This window comes from Chinchilla lanigera, unplaced genomic scaffold (assembly GCF_000276665.1).
Source record: "Chinchilla lanigera isolate Chin_1 unplaced genomic scaffold, ChiLan1.0 scaffold00014, whole genome shotgun sequence".
Classification (NCBI taxonomy): domain Eukaryota; kingdom Metazoa; phylum Chordata; class Mammalia; order Rodentia; family Chinchillidae; genus Chinchilla; species Chinchilla lanigera.
In genome coordinates, this window is record NW_004955415.1 from 4,102,010 (window position 1) to 4,116,017 (window position 14,008).

Sequence of the window (14,008 nt, forward strand, 5' to 3'; positions counted from 1 at the left end):
AAAATTAGAAAGTATAGGGGATTAAACCCAGCACCTCCTACATCCCAAGTAAGCACTCTATCACTGAGCGACACTCCCAGCTCTTTTTATTTTATATTTTGAGACAAGGGGCTATTTTTAAAGCACAGTATCATTAAGTTGTCCAGGCTATTTTCCACTGTAGTTTTGTTTTGTGGTTTTTTGTTTTTTTTTGAGACAGGATCTCACTATGTAGTTCAAGGTGGCCTTGAACTCACTATGTAGCCCAATTCTCCTGCCTCAGGCTTCCGAGTACTGGGATTACAGGCATGTGGCACCATGCCTGGGTCTCTTCTCCAATTTGGAATCCTTCTTTTTCAGCATCCTGAACAGCTGGAATTACAGGCATGCACCACCACACCCAGCTTGTTAAAATTCTTTTCATATATGCAATATGTACATTGCATTATATAAGATATAGATCTATAATACATTACATATATTATATATTATATCATATATGCTTATATATATTTTTTGAGTCAGGTTTTGTTATGTAGATCTGGCTGGCCTTGAACTCACTATGTAGCCCAGGCTGGGCTCCAATTTGCCATGATATTCCTGTCTCAGCCTCCCTAGTGCTGGGATTACACAGACATGTACCATCACACCCAGCCTACATACTTTATATACGTCTGTGCGTATGTGTGAGTGCGTGCCTGTGCATATAGGTATATGTATTTTATCTATTTGCCAAATCTGCTAGTCCTTCCCCATATCTCCAGCTACACATTCAGTTAACATTCCTTATCTGTACAAGGGAAATCAAAACAGTACTTGCATGATAATCCTGTGAAGTGAAACAATGTGTGTAAGTTGTTTAGGGGAGGGTGGCATAAAAGTATTGAATAAATTTATTCTCACCTTGTAGGAAGTAGACGAAGGGATGGTTCTCCAGCGGTTTTGCTGCTGTTATTCCCCTCCGCGCCACAAGGAGCGCTGACGCTTACAGGCTGCCAGGCCTGAAGTCAAACTGGCGGAAGTCCGTCTAGCCGCGGCCACGCCATCTCCTAACAGTGTCGCCTCACTCCGCGAATGTCTCTGCTTCATACGGTCACGTAGGTAAATCCGCTTGCAGCGACACCCAGTCCTTTCCCTCTTTTCGCTCACTCTTAAGTAGGCTATGTTTCCCGAGGGCGCGTCTTAATCTCTTAGGACTAATAAAAGCAGCGGCGTCCAGATACACGCCTCGCCTCGTGACCTTAAAGGTACACTTCCGGGACAGGAAGTGACGCGACGTCCCGCTCTGTCCCGCCCTCTTTTTCCGGTGGCCTAGTCTGGAGACGACCTGCAGGTACGCGACCCTGTGGCCGACAATCTTGCGGCATCCTTTGCCTGGGGGACCCTCGCGGGGCTGAGGATGTGAGATCGGGGGTCTTTCTGGCTGAGCTAAATTTTGGGCGAGAGTCGTGCGGCCGGCTGGCCCGGATCACGGTCAGTTCGGGGTCAAGTTTGCGCCTGGTCTCCGCAGGCGACTGTCCGGTTTCGGGCGGAAGCGTATGAAGTCGGAGTGAGTGCTGGTCCAGGCCTTCAGGCCTTAATCCCGCACTACGGCCTCCGGTCTCACCTCAACCCCGCCGGCTTCTGCCTGGGCGATCGAAGGCCTGCCGGAAGACAGGAAGAAGAGCAGTGCCGTTTCCGTGGGGTAGTAGTGCGGGTTCGAGGAGATATTCGGGGACAGACAGCTGGCCCTCTGTGGATGCTCCCGAGTCAGGGTGATCCTTGTTGCGGACGAGGGCACGTTGCATGTTCTGCACGCGCAAGGCCGGCTTCTTAGGCCAGAAGTCGATGGTAGGGGCTGCATATAGGAGTTTGCCGGGTGCCCCTCTCTGTACCGCCAGTGAGCGTTCCCATCATCACTTGGTGACACCTCGCCGGAACTTGTATTAACTGAGACCTACTGGTGCCTTCCTAGGCTGTTCCAGACAGAGAACCTGGGCAGCTTCATTACAGCACCTCCGCCCTGGGTCATGCCCATTATCCTGATGTCAGGACGCCCAGGCCCTGCGCTGGTAGTGCTTATTGTGGTCAGATGCCAGCGTGTGAGGAAGGCACGGGGAGCTCCAGAACTCGCGGATTCTGAGACTCGCGACTCGGGGCGAGGGTGGCAGCATCCTGCTATGTGCGCAGAGTGCAGTGCTGCAGTGGTTTTGTGTCTGTAGTATGATCCCAGGCACACCTTCCTAATTTTCTCTGCCCCATCTGTGGGAATAAACTGATTTCATTTGAATCATTCTTTTGAAAACTTTAGGAAATTGGTCTGGTACTCACACCTCTAGATGGTTAGAAGAACTGGGGCTCCGGGCGGGAGGCAGCCGTCCTACCTTCTGTGTTTTCCTTCTCCCCTTCTTAACAACGTGCCTTTTTCCTAGGTCATAACGGTGTGGTGGTACTTGCTTTATAGGTCATAGCAGCCTATTGGGTCTTCTGGGATGGATCTTGTCCATCAGACACACTGGAAGACAGGGTTTAGTGCATGCCATAGTTGGTGCTATGAAAAGTTTAGGGGTTTGATTCCAAACAGTAGTGGGAAGGTGTCGAGAGAGGAATTGATGGGGGCCGGGAAGAGCGTTTAGATAGGCTTTGGGAGGGAACTGGTGGGGCAAGGACGTGGGTAATGAGGCCAGCGGGCTGTGCTGGTGAGGGACTCTAAGCTGAAGAGTAGGTGTAGGATTGAGGCAGACACACACACACACACACATACACACGTGAATTGTCCTGAGACTACACACACACAGACACACGTGAATTGTCCTGAGACTACCATTCATGGGTAGGTATTGACCCTGACCCTGGACTATAGTCTTTAAGGTTTCTTTGAGCCTAACCTGTAAATGGGATCTGGGACTTATGCCTGTAATCCCAGCATTTGAGGCTTAGGCAGGAGGATCACAGTGGGTTCAAGGCCAGCCTGAACTGCATAGCAAAACCCTGTCTCAAAAAGACCCAAAGGCGGGTGGATCTGGGACTAGGAGATCCAGAAGTTCTAATGTTGGAAGTAATTTGTGTGGACTGAGAACCCTTCACCTGGTTTTGATCTCTGCTCTGCCCTTTACCTGCTGTGTTACACTGGACAAACTAAAAATGTTTTAGCTTATATATTGGAAAGAGTAAAGGTCAGAAGAAAGAATTTTTCATTTGTGGTACTGGAAGTTGAACCCAGGGCCTTGGCACTGAGCTACATCCCCAGCCCTTTTTTTTTTTTTTAGGTTTTTTTTCCTGTACCAGCAATCAAACTCACGACCTTGCCCTAGCTAGGCAGGCGCTGTGCCGCTCAGCTAAATCCCCAGCCCCTCCCACCCCTTTTTTTGAGACAAGGTCTCGCTATGAACTTCAGACTGGGCTTGAACCCACCATGTAGCCCAGGCTGGCCTCAAACTTGTGGCCATCTCCTGCCTCAGCATATCACAGTGCTGGGATTACAGGTGTGTACCAATGCCTGACAAGAGAAAAAGAACTGATTTGCCCAGTTTTGAGAAAGTGCCAGTTGTGTTCCGGTCTCCAGGGACCTAAGCCAGTAGGTTGTCTGCATTTTGGAGACCCACTATGTGAAAGTGAGGGATGCTTGTGATCTGTTGTTAGAACCTTAGGCTACAGGTGTGGTCAGCTGTGTTTTTTCGCTGTTGCTGGTCGTTTGCTTTTTAGTCAGCAGTTGGCATCCCCCGAGTTGCATGGGCGTTAGTGGGGCAGAGGTGAGGAAGTATGGGTGTAGAAGGAGGTAGGGACACAGGAGCAAAACAGTTTCTGGTATTTGTTTATGGTACTCCGGATCGAATACAGAGCCTTTGCACTAAGCCACATCTCCAGCGGTTTTTTTGTTTGTTTTTGAGACAGGATCTGGCTGTGTAGTTGAAGCTGGCCTCACTTGCCCACGATCCTCCTGCCTCAGCGTCCATGTCCAACTCTAGCTCATTTATATTTTAAGAAAGTTTAGCTAAGTTGCCAGGCTGAGGTTCAAATTCATGATCATAGCTCAACTTCCCAGAGTGCTAGGATTTCAAGTATGTGCCACTGTGCCTGGTTAAAACAAGGCCTCTTCAGTAGCTAAGGAAGGAGGGTTCTGGAAACTTTGTCCCTTGCTAACATCGGCGTTCTTGTCCTTCTACTCAGAAATGGCACCTCGCAAGGGGAAGGAAAAGAAGGAAGAACAGGTCATCAGCCTTGGGCCTCAGGTGGCTGAAGGAGAGAATGTATTTGGTGTCTGTCACATCTTTGCATCCTTCAATGATACTTTCGTCCATGTCACTGATCTTTCTGGCAAGTGAGTACCTGAGTGGGGAGGCACAAAACCTAGCTGACAGGCTGAAGGAAGAAGTGACCTGGGGCTCAGGTCCCTACAGTTAGGCGTTCTCAGTAAATAGCAGTTACTGTTTTGTCCAGGGAAAGAAACGCGCTTGCTTATTTTGCTCACAAGTAATACAACTTCCCTGGTGGTGTCGCTGTAGCCTTACAGTGTGATTGTCACTGAGTCCTTGATGTCAGTACTCTGGCTGCAGTGCTAGACTGGAAGTCAGCCCCAGGTGCAGCCTCTGACTGCCATTAGCAAGTTTTGTGACTTGTGTGAGGTCACTGCACTTTTGCATTTTGGTTTCCCATGTGTAAAGTGAGGGTCACAGCATGTACCTTGTAGAGTAATCGTGAGGGGTCAGTGTCCAAGTAAAAGGTTCGAGTGTGGAGCTGACAGTGAGCTGAGCCCTTAGAAGCAGCGTTCACAGCTGTCTTGCCAAGGTCAGGGTTTGTGCTCAAGTTGACCGTTCTCTGTCCTGTGTGCCCTGCCGCTGAGTCCCTTTGGGGGACTGTGCTTCTGTCCCCAGAGAAACCATCTGTCGCGTGACTGGTGGGATGAAGGTGAAGGCTGATCGAGATGAATCCTCCCCATACGCCGCCATGTTGGCTGCCCAGGATGTGGCGCAGAGGTGCAAGGAGTTGGGCATCACCGCCCTGCATATCAAACTCCGGGCCACAGGAGGAAACAGGTACGGAGGCTGGGACTGGGTGGTGGCAAGACGAGTGGCCTTGGGTGCCAGAACACTGGGCTTTGAGCCTTGATTTTGTCTTGTGACCTAGAGCAAGATATTTCAGGCATATAAAGTAAAATAATTGGTTCCTGCATGTATCCCTACTGATACAGTGTTCCAGGTACTAAGAGTGATGGGGAAAAGCAGCTATGGTCTCTGCCCTCCTTGTGTGGCACGTAGGCTGGCAGAGACACTTAAACAGTGTAAAGCAGCATGGTATCTGGTTTCCACTTGTAGCTGCTGGGAAGCAGAAGTATGGATTTGGTGACGCAGTGTAATTGAAGTTTAGGACTAGCGCTGTAGCTCAGGGACAACACTTAGCTGGCAGGCACAAGCTCTAGGCTCCATCCCCAGCGCCGCAGAAAAACAAAGGCCCACAGGATCAGCCAGGGGGCCTCCCTGTGAGGGAGCAGAGGGGAGTACTCCCGCCAGGGACAGCTGCAAAGAGCATTTTTGGAGGTCAGAATGAACGTGAGCACCTGTGAGGGAAAAGAGTGGCATGGGGCGATCCAGGGAGCCTTTCTGCATGTGGAGCAGAGCAAGAACCTGGGTGCTGGTTTGGGCACAGACACTAGAAGCGGTGACGGCTGGGTGGGAAGCAGACCGCACGGAGGTGGAGGCGTCTTGGATGGAGTCGCTGGAAAGACAACCTGTTTACACCGTGTGCTGCGGGGAACGGGCTTAGCCAGGCTGCAGACGGAAGTTTGCAGATTCTCAGCTAGAGAAGCATGGGCTCTTAGAAGGACTCTCATCGACGTGGCTAACGTAACCCGTCATTTCCTAGGACCAAGACCCCTGGGCCTGGTGCACAGTCAGCCCTCAGAGCGCTTGCCCGCTCGGGAATGAAGATCGGGAGGATTGGTAAGCACACCCCTGTAGCTTAGCTGACACGTTGATTAACTGATTTTGAGGCGTTGACCCCAAAACCATGTGCTGTGCCCCATGGGTAGAGGGCCTGGTCTAGTCACTGTTGGCAGTGAGGTTTGTTAAAGAAACTATGAGACTTAAAATCTCTCCCGGCATGTCTCATCCCTCCCAGAGCTGCTCGGGGGCATTGCCAGGATATCTGTGGGTCACCTTCACAGTAAAGTGCTGGTCTCTGCACACCAGATACCAAGACGCGCCACTCTGTGACAAGCGGAGGGGAAGGGGTGCGCAGGGACTCCTCACCTGTGTGACCAGGCCCTTCCAGCTCCTCAGGGAGGCCTTAGGTCTTCCTGGTTGTTTCTGTGCAGTTAGTAGCAAGGCGTACTAGCCTCTCGGTCTAAAGTTTTAACATGTCCTTTTCTGAAGATGGGGTATTTTCTGACTGCTTTTACCCTCCTCTTAGCACTGGTAGGGTTTTCCCAGTGTAGTCAGTGGCCTCTGAAGCCCATGTGCTCTCAGCCTTTTTACCCTTCTGGGGAGTGAATTGAGACCTTGGGAAATTTTGAGGAGCTGCAGGCAATGATGTTTTCCCTTCCTCCTCACAGAGGATGTCACTCCCATCCCCTCCGACAGCACCCGCAGGAAGGGAGGTCGTCGTGGTCGCCGTCTGTGAACAAGACTCAAGTTGCTTTCTGTTAATAAATTACCTTTGTGTAAGCTACTTTGGCGGTACTCTTTCCTTGTGGGGCAGGGGCCCCCCGGGGGTATTTGTTCTTCCTCCTGTCTAGATGTGCAGGAGGCATGGGCTGACAACAGCAGTGTGCTGCTTTAGATGTGTGGGGGAGCCAGGTGTGGTGGCGCACGCCTGTAATCCCAGCACTCTGGGAGGCTGAGGTGGGAGGGTCGTTGCAGGTTTGAGACCAGCCTGGGCTACAAAGTGAGCTTAAGGCCAGCCTGAACTGCATAGCGAGACCCTGTCTCCAAAAAAAAAAAAAGACAGATATGAGGACCTGTATTGTGGGAACATGGGTGGGACAGGCTCACCTGGGCTCTGCAGGTGGCTGGGGTGTTAAGTCGCCTCAGTAGTCTAAAACAGAGCAAGGTCTTAAGAGATCCTGTCTGAAAGTAGGGACGTTGGTTCTAAAAGTGGACTGGTTTGTAAAGAGCCAGAGTGGAGTGGGAACTGTGGATCCAAGTGTAGCCCGAGCAGAAGAGGAGCTCCAGACCTGAGCCAAATATAAGCCTGTGTGGGCGTGTCCCCCCCACACCTTCTGTGCCGAGCGGGCAGCTCCCTCGCTTGCAGCTTGCTTGTCTTCGCTTGGCAGATCTTGAGGTTGTTCCACATCGGTACATAAAGTACATCAGATTCAGTCACCCCACAAATCCACACCAAGTCCTATTTTCATCAGCCACGAAGAAGATAAAGTTACTGCTTTCCGGAAGCTTGCATCCAGCTCCAAGGATGGGCACCAGATGGTGCCGGTGCTCCACGACAGGTTGCTGCAGTACCTTGTGGCTAGGAGAGACAGGGCTGGTAGATGGGGGAGCGGGGGAACCCCAGGAAAGGAAGGGGGGACTGCCCTGGGCTGAGGAAGGTGGAGGGTGGTGAGAATACAGGGTGGTAGTAAGTTCTAGAAGAAAGAAAGCAAGAGGGAAAAGCTCTTGTTTGGCTTGGTTTGGAGTTTGTTTATTTTTGTATTGGGAATTGAGCCCAAGGCCTTTGCACTGAATAAGCCACATTTTCAGCCCTTCATTTTATTTCTGTTTGCCGGGGGGCAGGGTATTGGTTAGTTTCCCAGGCTGGGCTCAAAGATTCTCCTGCCTCTGCCTGCCTACGTGCTGACGTGACAGGTGTGTGCCGACCTGCCAGGCTGGGGTGATAGTGCTTTGGGATGCTGCAAGGCGAAAACTGTGGCCTGTTCTGAACAGTGAATAAGCAGATGGAAACGGTGAGGAAGGAGTGGGTTAGCATACTAAAGCAGCCCAGGCTGTGTGCCACCCCATGTTTTAATCACCCACTGATTTTACTTTTTTTTTTTCCGGTACTGGGGATCGAACTCATGACCTTGCGCTTGCTGGGCAGGTGCTGTGCCACTGAGCTAAACCCTCAGCCCCTTTAATCACCCATTGAATGGTGGCTTTTTAAATTTTGTTTTGTTTTTGCACAGGGTCTTGCTGTATAGTCCAGGCTGGCCTTGTTCACTGTGTGGCCCAGGCTGGCCTCAAGCTTACAGTGATCCCCCTGCCTCAGCCTCCCAAGTGCTAGGATTACAGGTGTGCACCGCCATGCCCAGCTCACCCATCGAATGTTGAACCTGATGGAGAAGATGTTGCCATCCCTGAAATACAGCTAAGAAAACCGGTGTGGACAGAGAGCTGCACTTTGTAATTTTTATTTCTTTTTACAAAAAAATGTGGGAGAATACAACTTAAAGACACTCCCTGGACTGCACGTTTTAAATTGCAGCTTTATTTCCATCCTGTGCAGTTTGGTGGTTTTGAGACCTTCCCCACCACCACTGAAACACAAGCCCCTTAGTGATCTGTTTGGGGAACCTTTCATCTAGGTTTGTCTGTTGTAGGGCATTTATATGATTTGCCACCATTCAATGGGTGATTATTTGTGGTCTTTCCTGCCTCAGCTTCCTCAGGTGCTGGGCTCAAGGTATGCACCACCACACTCACTGGGCAATGAACAGGTTTTTTTTTTTAAGCTAGGTGTAGCAGCACACGCCTGTAATCCCAGCACTCTGGGGAGGCTGAGGCAGGAGTATTGCCATGAGTTCAAGGCCAGCCTGTGCTACATAGTGAAACACCGCTTTAGCGGGGGGGAAAAGTTGGATTTTAACAATAGTGAGAAGGGTTATAAGTCTTCATAAAAATTCCAAGCACTATAGGTAGATGTTCCTCTGTGCTAAGTGGAAACCTCACGCATGGTGGGCTGGCTGAACCTGGTGACTCACTTTGCAAAGGATAGAGTCTGAGAGAGGGAAAATAGTAACTGCCCGGAACAGCATGGCCTGTGCTAACCCAGCCAAGTAAGGCTCCAACCACTTGGGAGCCCAGGTCTGTAGCAACCCTGTGGCTTATATGTGGGGTATTCTTCCAATCAGAAGACACTGTAGGGCATACTCCTGAGAACTGTCAAAAAGACAAAAATACTGTCCTCCATCATAAAAATGAAAGAATAAGGCAGAAGAGGTTACAGAGGTGCCGGGGTTGGTTTCTTTTGATAAGTGCATCTCAGTCATGTAAGGTGGTTGCAGTAGGGAGACTGCGTGCGTGGCACATGGCAATGCTGTCTTTGCAACTTTTTGCTTAAGTCTAAAATTACTCAAAGCCAGGCATGGTGGTGCACGCCTGAGATCCCCACAGTTGGCAGGAGGATCACAAGTTTGAAGGCAGCTTGGGCTACATAGTGAGACCCTGTCACAGAAGACAAAGTGAAATCAGTTCTTTTAGAACCGAATTCCTGGGAGGGAGGGTAAGGGTTGCTTTGCACACCACCAGTCTGGCAGGATGGGTGCGCAGGCTGTCAAAATGACGTGCCTGGGTCAAAATCCTAGTTCTGAAGCTGTGGACTGGGAGACCTTAAGCAAGACTCTTCGGCCAAGCCATTTAGTGAAAAGGCCTGCAATGATGGCTGCCTTATAGTACCCTGAAGAAGCTGCTGTTTTTATTTATTTTTTTATTACTATTTGGAGGATATTGAGACAAAAGTTTTACTATGTAGCCCAGGCTGGCCTCCTGCCTCAGCCTCTTCACGCTGGGGATCACAGGCTTGTGTCACCATGCCTGGCGGCAGCTATTCTCAAACCCTCTGCCAGGCAGCGTGAAGGCCAGGTGGGGAAATGCAGAGGCTGTGGAGCATGCTTGTTATTTCCTGTGCCAGGTGTGGTGACTTGTACTGCCGTTCCCTGCTAACCAGGGATGTAATCACCCAGGTCCTTTCAGGGTTTTGTTTGCGAGGAAAGCCACGCTGGTGGAGCCGAGCAGCCTGTGGCCCCTGAGGCAGCCGGGACCTTGGACACCCGGCACTGGCAGATGAGCCTGGCACTGTCACCCTGCAGCCCCCCGGGCCCCAGTTCACCGCTCCCGCCTGGCTTCCTTCTCAGCTGAGCAGTAACGGTCTCCATCTGAACCAGTCTGCCTGGCTTCCCTCCAGCCCTGCCTGCCCCACCTCACACTGCAGCTGCGATCTAAACCAAGCTGCTGGCCAGAGATTTAGCCGTTTTAGACACCTGCCTAAGGGGAGTGGGGAACAGGGTGACGGCTGATCGCTGCTCCCTTCTGTTTAATCTCCGCTGCACCCTGTTGTGTTCAGTGCGGACTCAGTCTCTGGCCAGCCCGCCTCCTCACCGTGCGCCAGAAACAGCTCCTCTGCTCACTTTTACAGTTGCCCTTCCCTCGCTGCAGCCTCACCCAGGCTCCTCAGCTCGGCCTCGCTCTCTTCAGCCCAGTGTCAGATCCAGTTAGCTCTTCCTGCCTGCCTCGCAGGGCGCCCCTCCGCCAAATCCCTGTGGTGCCTCTGCCCGTGCAGCACCGCTGGCTGCCCTCTGAAGGAGCCTGTTTCACCTCTGTGGGCTCTGAGAGGACAGAGTAAGCCCCGGGCGACATCAGCCAGCCTAGTCTGCAAGCTGGAGGCCCAGTAAGGATTGCTGGATGAATCACTGGAAGAACGGATTGATGGACTTGACTTCCACCTCCTGTAGCTCAGTCAAGTGGGTATTTTGAAGGGCTTCTCTAGATCCTGAATAAATTAAGACAAAACTTGCATTCCAGCGCTCCAAAGAAGTGAAGGAAGTCCCTGGGCTGTGAAGAAAAGGGAAGGAATAAAAACATCAAAATGAAGTGGATTAGGCTGGAGGTGGTGGTACCTTGATTCCAGCACCCAAGTGGCTGAGGCAGGAGGATTGCCACGAGGCCAGCTTGAACCACACAGTGAGACCCTGTCTCAGAACACTAAAAAAAAAAAAGAAAAAAAAAAGTTGAAATGGATTACAAAAAAGAAAGGTGCAGATAAAGAATGTTGGGGCAGCCCTGAGCAAATACAGAGGTCAGCGGACAAGAGGTTAAACCTAGGCTGCCCCATGCCCTTCCCCAAACCCAAGGTAAGGGGACTGAACTCGACATTCACAGTAAGCCAGATGTACTCAAGACTTCCACCTGAGCTCTTGGCAGAAGCAAAAGCATATCTTCCCTGGGAAAGCTGTCTACAACTGAGGACCTTTGGTTTCCCAGATTAGATAAAATAAGCGCCCACAATAAAGAAGTCAAAGCAGTGTGGTGATTACCCATAATTCCAGTATTCTGGGAGGCTGAGGTGGGAGGAGCATAAATGCAAGCCCAACTGGGACACTTTAGTAACTTAACGAGGACCTGCCTCAAGGTAAATAAGGGCTAGGGATGTAGTTCAGTGCAAAGGCCCTGAACTGAATTCCCTGTACTAGGAAAAAAAAAAAAAAAAACACATGAAAATGAGGCACCTTGGGGCCGGATATAGCTCAGCGGCATAAGCGCCTGCCTGGCAAGTGCAAGGTCCTAAGTTTGATTCCCAGTACAGAAAAAAAAAAAAAATGAGGCAACAGAGCAAGAGACAACAGAAAGATAAAACATATCCCCAGACACTTTGGATATTAGAGTCAGCGTGTAACTAGATGAAATATTTGAAGAGATACATAATGGGAAAAAAAAAATAAAGGCAAAGGCTGTAGGTAATAATCAGGTATATTTTAAATGAATCCATGAAAATTCTCAGTCTCACTGCAGGATTGAGGAAGCCTCTCCCCAGGGGAGCATCATCAGTAACCTTAAATGGCCCAAGAGGATGTGTGAGTGACTCACACAGGTCAAGCGCCATCTTGAGGGAAGACGCAGGAGTCTTGCTGTGTGTTCTAAAGTAGTGTAGCCTTTGTTGGCCAGTGAGTAGAACTTGTAAAGAAACGACTTCAGCAACAAATATAGGAGTTTTCTAAATCAGGGATGGTGATCCATACCTGTAATCCCAGCACCCTGAGAGGCTGAGGCAGGACAATTACAAGTTCAAGCCCAGCTTGGGCAATTTAACAGTTTAGAGAGACCCTGTTTCAAAATAAAATAGAAAAAAAGGGCCATGGAGGTAGTTCATTGTGAAGGCCCTGGGTTCAGTCCCCAGCATTGCTAAACAGACAAACAAACTGGTTTTCTAATAGCTTCTCAAAGAGAGTGAAACTGCTTCAAGAGACAGTGACATTTCCATTACTGGAAGCCTACCTACATCAGAAGGCCGGTTAGACCATTCTATCCTCTGCTGTAATCAGGAGTCTCAACTTGCAGCTAGTGTATGGCTGATCAGAATAGGAGTGTAGTTCTCTGCCTCCCAGGCAGCTGGTGTGGCTGACAGCACTAAGAGGGACAGAGTTCTGAGTGTCAAGGCCGAGGAGAAGCCACACCTGCGCTCCTGTCCTCTAGAGACTGACCTTCCATCTCTGCGGGAGCCGCCACCTGATCAGACCTGTCTTCCCTGACCAGCACACCTGGCTCTCAGTATCCCTTGCCTCTGGCTACCCTCCTCAATCTGTCTATCCATTTCTTATACCACATGTGCAGCCCAGGCTCCGCCCAACATGTGTCTGTGCACAAGTCCAGGGCTTCCCGAGCATGAGCTCACATCAGATTTAGACTGCGGCCACCCCCACTGCCTCATCTGCCTCAGTCACTCTGGAAAGGAAGCTTTCAGGGTTACATTTCTTTCTCTCGCTCTCTCTCTCTCTCTCTCTTTCTTTCTTTCTTTCTTTCTTTCTTTCTTTCTTTCTTCCAACATGGTCTTGCTCTGTAGCTCAGGCTTGAACTCACTGTGTAGGCCCAAGCTGGCCTCAAACTCACCGCAGTCCTCCTTCCTGCTACCTCAGCCTCCCGTGCTGGGATTACAGGCCTGCACCACCACGCCCAGCACTATGTTTCTAATGTTTCTGGACAGTGAGTGTTGAAGGCCTGCAGACCTCCCTTTGAGGACCACTGACCTTGGTGATCATGGGACTCCTGTGTTTGGGCCACTGCTAGATCCCAGCGCCTGGAGAGGTACACACCCTGCTTGTGTCAGTATTTATTAGCTCAGATGACAGGTGTCTCATCAGTCAGAGACAAGCATGGCTGTTACCCACACTTTACATAGGGGGAACCTGAGGGTAAGAGAGCTTTACTCGTCGGGACACACAGATAAAAGGGGCAGGGCCGGGACTCATCCTGCTCAGACTGCTGAGTCAACACCCGGCTCGCCTGGCTGGCTGGGCCTCAGTGCAGTCATGCTGCCAGGAAGTCACAGAGGAGTTGAGGAAGAGGAAGGGTGTGGGGAGGAAGACCCTCCCCTCTCCTCCCATCTGGAGAAAATTAAAAAGAAGATAGTAGCCAGGCATGGTGGTGCATACCTATAATCGCAGTACTTGGGAGGTTGAGGCAAGATTGCAGGAAGTTTGAGGCCAGCCTGGGCTACGTGGAGAGTTCAAGGACAGCCTGAACTACATAGATACCCTGTCTCAAAAAACCACAAAGAGAAGGAGAGGAAGGAGGAGGAAGAGGTGGGCTAGGAGAGGGAGAAGGAAGAGGAGGAGGAGAAAGCAGAGTCCTGCCTCTGAAGAAAGCCCAGGTGCTGTGGGATTTGCATCAGTCATGTATCCACGACCACCAGGTGGCAGCACTGGCATAACGGAAGCTGCCTGCTGGGCTGATGCCTGAGGTCTAATTCTGTGAATTCTCCAAGAGATGGGAAGGGGATGGGGAGGAGAGAAAGGACAGGTAAAGGGACTAAGACGTGTTATACTGCAAACATGGACTAATAAAAGTGAAATTTTTGAGCTGGGCAATAATGGCACATACTGTAATCCCAGCCCTTGGGAGGCTGAGGCAGGAGGATTGCCACTAGTTGGACTACATAGCGAGTATCTGTCTCAAAAAAAACAAAGAAAAAAATTATAGTAGCCATATTAATACAATACAAAAGGTAGGCCAGGTGTGGTGGCTCACGCCTGTAATCCCAGCACTGGGGAGGCTGAGGCAGGAGGATAGCTGCGAGTTTGAGGCCAACCTAGGCTACAAAGTGAGCTCAAGGTGAGCCTGGACTGCATAGC

The 14,008-nt window shown here is 50.6% G+C and overlaps 1 protein-coding gene and 2 long non-coding RNA genes across 3 annotated transcripts in view; 1 reads left to right on the forward strand and 2 right to left on the reverse strand.

The window, feature by feature from the left end:
• The window catches only part of LOC106148085, a 19,172-nt gene extending 18,074 nt beyond the window's left edge, over positions 1–1,098 (reverse strand). The window contains exon 1 of the long non-coding RNA XR_001233217.1: positions 883–1,098. This is a non-coding gene — a long non-coding RNA (uncharacterized LOC106148085). The remainder of the gene's footprint in view (positions 1–882) is intronic.
• Positions 1,099–1,213: 115 nt separating this feature from the next.
• Positions 1,214–6,624, forward strand: Rps14 (ribosomal protein S14). The gene is made up of 5 exons (XM_005380574.2): positions 1,214–1,312; positions 4,129–4,279; positions 4,833–4,994; positions 5,821–5,897; positions 6,509–6,624. Exons 2-5 carry the CDS (start codon positions 4,131–4,133, stop codon positions 6,574–6,576), a joined length of 456 nt encoding a protein of 151 aa, XP_005380631.1. The 5' UTR covers positions 1,214–1,312; positions 4,129–4,130; the 3' UTR covers positions 6,577–6,624.
• A 2,048-nt stretch (positions 6,625–8,672) lies between these two features.
• LOC106148086 overlaps positions 8,673–14,008 on the reverse strand; it is a 9,124-nt gene continuing 3,788 nt past the window's right edge. The window contains exon 4 of the long non-coding RNA XR_001233218.1: positions 8,673–10,715. This is a non-coding gene — a long non-coding RNA (uncharacterized LOC106148086). The remainder of the gene's footprint in view (positions 10,716–14,008) is intronic.

Excerpts from the sequence above, each read along its gene's own strand:
- Rps14 (XM_005380574.2), top strand. The coding sequence starts at position 4,131 with ATGGCACCTCGCAAGGGGAAGGAAAAGAAGGAAGAACAGGTCATCAGC. Across the intron at positions 4,280-4,832 it reads GTCACTGATCTTTCTGGCAA|AGAAACCATCTGTCGCGTGA; the intron begins GTGAGTACCTGA and ends TTCTGTCCCCAG. Across the intron at positions 4,995-5,820 it reads CGGGCCACAGGAGGAAACAG|GACCAAGACCCCTGGGCCTG; the intron begins GTACGGAGGCTG and ends GTCATTTCCTAG.